This window comes from Sesamum indicum, linkage group LG6 (genome assembly GCF_000512975.1).
Source record: "Sesamum indicum cultivar Zhongzhi No. 13 linkage group LG6, S_indicum_v1.0, whole genome shotgun sequence".
NCBI classification, from domain to species: domain Eukaryota; kingdom Viridiplantae; phylum Streptophyta; class Magnoliopsida; order Lamiales; family Pedaliaceae; genus Sesamum; species Sesamum indicum.
In genome coordinates, this window is record NC_026150.1 from 9,114,907 (window position 1) to 9,123,918 (window position 9,012).

At 44.6% G+C, this 9,012-nt stretch overlaps 1 protein-coding gene and 1 pseudogene across 3 annotated transcripts; both read right to left on the reverse strand.

The window, feature by feature from the left end:
- LOC105164249 lies at window positions 3,776-5,620 on the reverse strand. Of its 3 annotated transcripts, none has more exons than XM_020694695.1 (3): window positions 5,406-5,620; window positions 4,311-4,529; window positions 3,776-4,062 (listed from the first exon to the last, which is right to left on the reverse strand). In XM_020694695.1, the coding sequence occupies exons 1-3, from the start codon at window positions 5,422-5,424 to the stop codon at window positions 4,019-4,021; spliced, it is 282 nt and encodes a 93-aa protein (XP_020550354.1). In that variant the 5' UTR covers window positions 5,425-5,620; the 3' UTR covers window positions 3,776-4,018. The 3 variants fall into 3 exon arrangements, with proteins under 3 accessions (XP_020550354.1, XP_020550353.1, XP_020550352.1); XM_020694694.1 differs by having other exon boundaries at window positions 4,311-4,535; XM_020694693.1 differs by having other exon boundaries at window positions 5,484-5,616.
- LOC110012145 lies at window positions 5,689-8,650 on the reverse strand (annotated as a pseudogene).

Consider the following 9,012-nt stretch of genomic DNA (forward strand, 5'->3'; position numbering starts at 1 on the left):
GATTTCCGTAGGTCCCCGCCTCTCGGAACGTATACGCGGTTTCCCTTGGTCATCAGCAATCCATCCTCGATCCAAAAGTGTCGAGCCTTGCCCTGCTCGACAAGCCGAATCAGGCGTCGCGCCGCGGGATCTCTCGGTAGTAACTCCCGCACCTGATCCTTCGTAGAGATAGCAGCCGCGCTAGAAGAGAGCGCTGCTATCGACTCCAAGTTCGCCAAGTCCGCCCTGCGGCTCAAGGCATCTGCTGACTGCTTCCTAAGCTCCACAAGCTTAGGTTGCGGTATTCGGTACGGTGCCCTAGCGGGCGGTCTCGTGCCAGGCACCAACTCGATCTCGTGATCCACTGCCCTCTTCGGTGGTAGCTTCCGAGGCAGCTCGTTTGGCATCACGTCTTCAGACTCCCCCAATAGTTTCTTACTACCGCCCGGGGTGGGCCCTGACACCTCTTCCATCTCTTCAAAACAAAGGGTACCCAAGTAGGAGATCTCGTCCTGCTTGTGCCCCTTCTCAAACTGCATGGCCGACAAGTTTTTCTCTCCAGTACGTCCGGCCAAGGTAGGAATGACACACGGCTTCGCCCCCAACATCATCAGCGAATCGGCATGAGGTAAGACAGCAGTGCGTGTATCCCGTAGAAATTCAAGCCCAAGGATAAGCTTGAAGTCGTCCATTGCCACAACAGAAAGATTGGTCTTGCCCTCATAAGCACCAACCTTAATCAGCACAGACTTGGCTACACCGGCAATGGGTTGTGCAGCCGAGTTGATCGCCTTCACACGCCCAACTCCCTTCTCCAGCACGAGCCCGAGTCTCGCCACTTCGGCGCTCGCAAGGTAGTTGTGAGAGGCTCCAGTGTCGATCATGGCTCGAATCGGCTTGCCATGAATCTTCACATCAACGAACATCAACCCTTTCTTCCTAGGAATCCGGGGCTGAACTTCTTCTTCTTTCTTTTCCGGCTGTTCCACAGTAAGAGCCGGGATGGTCTTTTTCGCAAGGGGTGGCGCAACTCTCTTCGCCGCCACCGTAGAGAATGTGTTGCACCATTGGTTCACGGCCCCCAAGTTGTCCTCATCCTCCTCCGTGTCATTCTCACCACCTGCCTCTGCTTGTGGCTCCACACTCTTTGAGGACGACACCTTGTCGGTAAAGGTCGTTGCCAATGCATTCAACACCTGTCTCTTCGGGCAATCCCGATACATATGCGGACCATCGCAGATCAAACACCCTCTCCTCCTCTCGGGTGCTCCCTGCTTGTTCTCCTGGGGCCTGTTCCTGTCTGAACTGCCCTGTGAGCCATTCTGAGAGTGGGGCCTCTGGTCTCCCCCACCTCGGCTGAAGTTATTTCTGAACGATTTCATCCCATTCCACTTACTCCGCTCAGGACTAGGCGTCGCTTGCCTATCCTTCTGAGTCTCCAGGTTGAAATATGCCAAGCGTTCGGCCGCTATAATAGCCGAACTCAAATCGGTCACTCGTTGCCTCTGCAACTCGTTTCTCGCCCACTGTTTCAAGCCTTCCATGAAAGTGAACAGCTTGTCTGCCTCCGACATGTCTCGGATGTTCAGCATCAGCGCTGAGAAAGCTTTGACATATTCCCGCACGGAACCTGTATGTTCAAGCTTTCGCAATGCCCTCCTGGCATTGTACTCCACATTCTCGGGGAAGAACTGCTCTCTAATCGCCTCCCGTAGAAGAGCCCACGTGTCGAGCTGTATTTGATGAGCCTGGATTCCCGCAAACTTGGTCCGCCACCACAGCTTTGCGTCACCAGTCAGGTACATGGTCGCAGTCGCAACCTTCCTTGCCTCGTCCCGCACGTCTGCCGCAAGGAAGTACTGCTCCATGTCGAAGAGGAAGTTCTCGACCTCCTTCGCATCACGCTCACCGCTATAGGCCTTCGGTTCTGGTATTCGAAGCCTACCGCCGGGGTCGTGAGCAACCATAGGCGTGCTACCCACTGCACGCTGGAGCAACCCAATCTGAATGGCCATTTGCTCCATGTCACGCCGCATATCGGCAATGCTGTCGTTCCCGAATACGCCAGCCATCTCCTGAATCACGTGCCGACACTCGTCCAACTCCGAATTCAGCACCGTGATCTCAGATTCTAGAGAAGAGACCTTCGTCTCCAATTCCACCAACCGGGAGTGTCCGTCCTCCGGGTTCTCAGCTCTCTCGCTGGTTGAAGCTGCGGCATGTCGCGGGCTTTCCGGATCTTGCCCCGATGCCCTCGCAGCAGTAGCGGTCCGCCTCGGCCCCATCGTGGCACGAGGCTCTGATACCACCTCTCACGAGGCGCCTATCACACAGCGCGTCGTGTGGCTAGTAGTCCGCTGACTACGTCCGCCAATACCTCCGCTCGGCACAAATGCAGCGCGCCGAATATATCAGAGTCGGGAGGAACAAATCACAAAACAGTAAATTGCGCACGCGGATTCAGAAAACCAAATTGCATTGAACTGAAAATGCGATCAACGATGCTAGAGCAAGGGGTTCGCCTTGAGGGGGACTCCAACACGTCACTAAACCAAGCTTCTTGAACTCATTCCCCCCTATAATAGGCTTAAAAAAATAAATCCTATTGTCTACACTAGACACTAGAAAAGCTGAAATTTGCAACTCAAGAGGTACAACGTCCCCTTGAGGAATCTAAACAACAGAAAGCAAATAACAAAGCAGTAACAAAGCAATAAAAGGCCTACACCTAGGACTCTAAGACTAGTTGGTTGTCCAGCGTCTGTCGATGAAGGCTGAGTGGTCGGCCATGTAGAACGGTTGAGTGGCCGAAGTGCGCGTCACGGGGCCTAGTGAATGGGCAACCCGTGACACCTGGGCAGGTCCCAGTCGGATCGACGACGGACGAATATGATGTCGTTGACTTACGCTGCCGCCCAGGTGAATAGGTTCGTCGGAAGACAATGGCTGATGCATTTTTACAATAAAAAACTTCGCCTCGTGAGGTTGCGATACGATACCTTCAGAAAAGTTCTGGCGGATCGGTGTATAAATGGAATGAAACACGAACTGGATGAGTGGCAACAACTATGACTGGAGGAGAATATTCCGGGTATGTGTTTCAAACTTCGCTTTACAAATCTGTATGTCGAATCGCTACCATACCAACGACTTTGTCAAATGTACTGTTCTCATGCCATAACCCGACCAACTTAGGCCACACCATTCGCTAGGGCATATCGGTACGTGGGCGAACACAGGTGGTGGGAAATGAAGGAGATTTTCTATGGCGATGACATAATTGCATCTGACGCAACCACGTCTGAAGACGGGGATGAATGCAGCCACGGCGGATCTGGGTCACATTCGAGGAGAGTGCAAGTGGAAGGGGAGATTGAGGTAACTGATTTGGCGACAAGTTCGGAAGACGAATGACGATCGCCGATAAAGGGTGGAAGGCAGAAGATGGCCGATTGTTTAGGAGCGAGGCAAATTGCGTAACCCATATTATGTGCATGAAATTATGTCTTTTACGCAAACGTTGAACAATATAAACGTTATCATTACGCAACTCTGCACTTGTATGTACAGTGGTTGAGGGTTTTTGCTTAACACTTGATGCCTCTGATGCATTTTGGTTTAAAAGGTATATTAGTATGTTGTATATTTCGAAATGACATCCCGTACTCCATAAAGATGGTGGTACCAGAGTTACGCGTGGGATGTATTCCCACAAAACACTTTGAACAAGTGCCAAATAGATAAAAAAAAAAAAAAAAACGGATGCTTCTATATTGTAGGATGCACGCATAACAAATGAACAACAAAAATCGCCGAATACATTAGTCATAAGCGTCGGTTGCACCATTCTGCAAATATTGTTTAATACATAAATGCAGACCAAACAAGAAGTAAAAGTTCAAAAGAAATAGAAGGAGGATGCTAAGTTTGTGCATAGTGAGCGATGGGGTATATAGCATAACATAGTGACATTTATAGCCATCCAACCCATTCCAGCCCAATAGGACGTTAGGACAACCTGACACAGACTGGATATTCTTCAACTAGGTGAACCACAAGCATGCATGTCCGGAAGAACAATTCCTGAAGTTACAGAGACACAAGCGTTGGTTAGAATAAGATTAAGATATGTTGATATATAAAAAAGTAGCTTCTTTTTAATGATAGTTGGTTATTCAATATAGTGCCATAACTAGGACCAAATGGAGTTTTGGGATCAATTACCCAACCATCAATATATGAAAATGAAAAAAAATCTCCATATTTTACTTCAATAAAAGATTAAGCTTGTGCGTCAAGGACATGTTCATGAATACAAAATGGAGAAACACCTCTCAATGTCACTGGTAAAGATACACAGTCCAATGTCCCTTCCATCTGGGATAAACTCCTGGAAAAAATTGATCCAGAATTCTTTGTGGGGAAGCGATTGAAAATGAAATACTCTAGGCATTTGCTTTGAAGATTCATAGATCCTTTTATGAACTCAGGCAGGAGCATGAGCTTGAATTTGATATCTAGCAGACCATGTCTACAATCACCCTGGAGAGCTGAAGCTTTCCCAAACAAGTGGAAAGGAAAAAGTCATTATGCATGTGAGAATGCAAACCATAACAATTTATTTGCAAACTTCAAACATGATTGGACAATATGCGGGATGTCTCCATGTGACTCGTCTCTCACATATTTTTCCCTTCTAGCACAAGTTTTAAAGATGACTTAAATGATGTTCACATGCATAATTAAATGAATCTAGAATTTTGCAACCAACTCAATACAAAATACTTAATAGAACCAAATAAAACTGAGTACAACTAAAAAGCAAAATTGAACTGAATACCGAATTTATATAAAAGTTAAAATGGAAATCAAATGTCTTCACTCAAGTTTCAATACATACCAAATTTTATATTGCTCTTCGATTTGGTTGATTTGTTACATTGTGAACTAATTATAAGGTCAAACAACATTATTTGGGTAGACTTATCTGAGAAAGTGGAGCATCCCACATTATACTTTCATTATTATCTTTTTAGATGCAGACTGTAGAAGTTCTCCAATCTCAAACTTGGAAAACATATACTCATCCATAAACCCATGAGAAGAATTATAGTTGCCTTAGATCCAGTGTTTAGCAACTCAATCACACTTTCTCATATAGTGATTATCTACAAAATCTGCAAGAAAATATAGCCTATGCAGCTCCTTCACTTTCTACATTATAGAAATTACAAGAACTCTCTAATTAGCAGGGGCTAGTTGCATTTTACCTCACAATGAAAACATTAATAGAGATCAAAACCTTTTTAACCAAAACAAAACAAAAAAATGGTACCACAACCCCTAAACTTTTGAAGAAAGCTCACTATCACCCACATCAGGAAACAAATAGAAGAAAAAGAAATAGAGAAAATTTTGTCACACACCTTTAGCACACTTCCACATTATCCAAGAAAAATGAGATTATCCAAGAAAATTCTATCACACAGGCCTTTAGCACTTACATTCTGAGTGGCTTGCATCTTTAGCACCATAAGAATGCATCAGGCTCAAATAATGTTACCAATAATCCCCACAAGAGCAAGATCCATCTCTAAAGTGGGGGAATCTGTTGATATCTCTTATAATGATTTCTCTTGATTCGATCTTGCAAATGTACTTGAATGCTGAATGGCAATCCAAACAAATATGAAGGTTCTTTTTCACCCTAATAGGAGCTCCTGGTGGAGTAGCAATCAGTCTAAAAGCCACTGCGAGTTTTTCACTGTGATATGAAAGAAGCAGCTCCTTTTCTTGCTTTTCAACATCATGCAGGTCAACCTCTAATTTAGGAACATACCCAGCCTTGACCATTTGTTCACCTAACTTCTCGAGTTTTGCATATATCTCTTCTAGAATGGCTTCTGTCTCCGACTGTGAATGTGTATATGCTATCTTTTACCTCCATCCAGCTCATCCCTGGTTCCTTTTTCACTTTGCTGTCTTCATCAATCTTCGCACCTTTGCAACATTTTCCCATAATCATGCTGAAGCATAAATATTTGCCAGACGAACATGGGTACCAGATTTTTCGGGTTCAAGAGTATATAGTATCTCGGCAGCACGTTGCCCTATTTCTACATCCTTGTGAATTTTGGCAGCTCCAAGAAGTGCCCCCCAAACCATGGAATTAGCTTCAAATGGCATATTATTAACGAGATGCATTGCCTTATCCAATTTCCCAGCTCGACCAAGGACATCAATCATGCAAGCATAGTGCTCTTGTGTCGGTTCAATGCCAAACTGCTCTTTCATTGTCTCAAAATACCATTCAGCTTCATTAACAAGACCACCATGATTGCACGCACTAAGGACACTGACTAATGTTACATGATTGGGAGAAATACCATCTTTCAACATCTCATCGAACAAATGGAGGGCCTCTTTACCATGACCATGTTGTGCAAGTCCACCAATCATTGCAGACCATGAGATAACAGTTTTGTCATAAACCTCAGAGAAAGCACGAGTAGTGTCCTCTATGCTCCCACATTTGGCATACATGTTAACAAGTGAATTCCCAGCAAAAACATCTGACATGAACCCTAGTTTTCAATGCATGAACATGGATTTGCTTCCCTTGTTCATAAGCTGATAAATTTGCACAAGCATTAAGAAGAGAACTGCAAATAAAAGAATCTGGCTTAAGATCCATGTCTAGTAGCTTCAGGTAGAGCTTCAATGCTTCATCACCTTGTCCGTATTGAGCATAAGCTGTCATTATTGATGTATAAGATGGTAAATCATCAATGGGGCATTCTTCAAAAACTCGAGCTGCTTCATGAAGCTGCCTGCATTTTCCATATGAATCAACAAGACTGTTTGAAATGAAATTATCACCGTGGTAACCTGACTTCACAATAAGTGCATGAATCTGTTTGCAGATAGTAATAGCGGCCAAAGCAGCAATTGCATTAAGCACTGCTAGTAAGTTGCCTGGTCAAATTCCATTCTTTTCTTGTACATCTCCACAAATAGGGTTATGGATTCTCTATCCTCGCCATTCTGTGTGTGGCCAGAAATCATGACATTCAAAGCAACCAAGTCTTTTTCTGGCATCAAATCATAAACTGTTATGGCATCTTTCACCAAACGACATTTGCAATACATGTCAATGAGGCCAACACTAACAAAGGGGTCCTTCATTATCTCCATCTTTATCAATTTGGCATGAAACTGCTTACCCAATTCTTGGACACCTAATGCAGCACAAGCTTTAAGAGCACTTGATAAGGTGAACATATTAGGATAAATCCCAGATCTTTTCATATGATCAAACAGTTTCAAGGCCATCTGATGATAATCATGAGATACACAACCAGCAATGGCAGCATTCCAAGAAGCAATATCAGATTCTGGAATATCATCAAAAACAGTTAGAGAATCTCCAAGATCTCCCACTTTTGCATACATGTCAACTAGTGCATTCAATGAGAACGGGTCACGCTCATATCCAAGCTTTATCAGATAGCCATGGACCTTCTTTCCCTGACCAATATCTCCTAGGTCTGTCGCAGCATTCAAAATAGTCGACAAACTAAACTCATCAGGACTAATTCCACTAGAAATCATTTCCTGAAATAACCCCATTGCTCCCCAAAAAAATCACTTTGAGTATAACTTGTCAATAAAGCATTCCAAGAAACCACATCCCTTTCTGGGATATCCTCAAACAACCTCCTCGAATCTAGAAAATGACCACATTTTGCGTACATAACCACCAACGTATTTGCAACAAAAACATCAGACTCAAATCCAGTTACCACAATAATCCCATGAACTTGTGTCCCTAGCATAAAATTCTTTGTACTCGAGCAGGCCTTAAGCACGCTGGGGAAGGTAAACTCATTACACTTAACACCCAATACATGCATCTCCTGAAAAGCCAAAAGGGCCTCTTCCCCAAGTTCATTCTGAGCATACCCAGATATCAAAGAGGACCAAGAAACCAAATCTGGTTCATGACTTTCTTCAATCAGCTTGCGGGCATCAGAAAAAACTGTACACTTGGAATAGAAATTTATCGAATGGTTCCTATGCTTCAGGTCATGGGACAATCAAAGTTTAATTAGATGGGCATGGATTTGTAGGCCTTGGATAAGGATTTGGTTCGGGGTAGCTGTGACAAGAGCTTTGAGTAGGAAATATAAGTTGAGGCAAACTTCGAGACTGCCGGAAAAAGCATATACTACAATTTCCCCAAACTTCAAACTTAATTCGTTCTCAGACCTCGAAGCAGAATTGAGAATACAAAATGATGAAAATTCCAATTCCTCCTCCCCACCATCCCTGATTTTTCCACCCGCAAGCGAAAAGGATACCTGCAGAGAAAATCATTCTACGGTTTGACTTCTTCCACAACATTTCCAAGCAACGCGATCGGCCTCGACTGCTGACATGACACTGTCGTTATCGGCGAATCACAGCTCAAGATCGTCGAAAGCCGCCGTCTGTGAAAATTGGACGACGACCAAGAAGGTGAGGACTGAGGAGGCTGATTGTTTCAGCCGCGTATAAATGAAGTGGCCGGAGACTCTTCAAATGACTCGGCCAATATTTCAGAAGATTCGATTTACATCCGGCTGCCACTGTAAGCGATGACTCAGAGAATGACGTGCCCTGTGACTCATAGGGAGTTGTCATGTGGTAAATGACTGGTTCTAATGACGGTGGTGACGCTGACGAGGTTAACGACTCAGCACGCAGCAATGACGTGTAAGCAGACTCAGCAAATTGGGATGACGTGTGAGAACAACCACCGATGATTAAGCAATATGGGTTGACGTATTATGAATCAGTTGTTAGGATGACGTGCAATATGACTCAGCAAATCCTGGATGACGTGCACAATGACTCAGCAATACTGATGACATGTTCGATAACTCAGCATATTCCGATGACGTGTCAGCTGACTCAGCGGATGGGATGACGTGTCAGATGACTCGACGGATGCGATGACGTGTTGGATGACTCAGCGGTTCGATGACGGGTCAG

Coding starts and splice junctions, on each gene's coding strand:
- LOC105164249 (XM_020694693.1), bottom strand. CDS start 5,523: ATGCATTCTTATGGTGCTAAAGATGCAAGCCACTCAGAAT. Junction 4,530..5,483: donor AGATGCAAGCCACTCAGAAT/GTAAGTGCTAAA, acceptor GGAAAGCTTCAG/CTCTCCAGGGTGATTGTAGA. Junction 4,063..4,310: donor TTTACCAGTGACATTGAGAG/GTGTTTCTCCAT, acceptor CTGTAACTTCAG/GAATTGTTCTTCCGGACATG.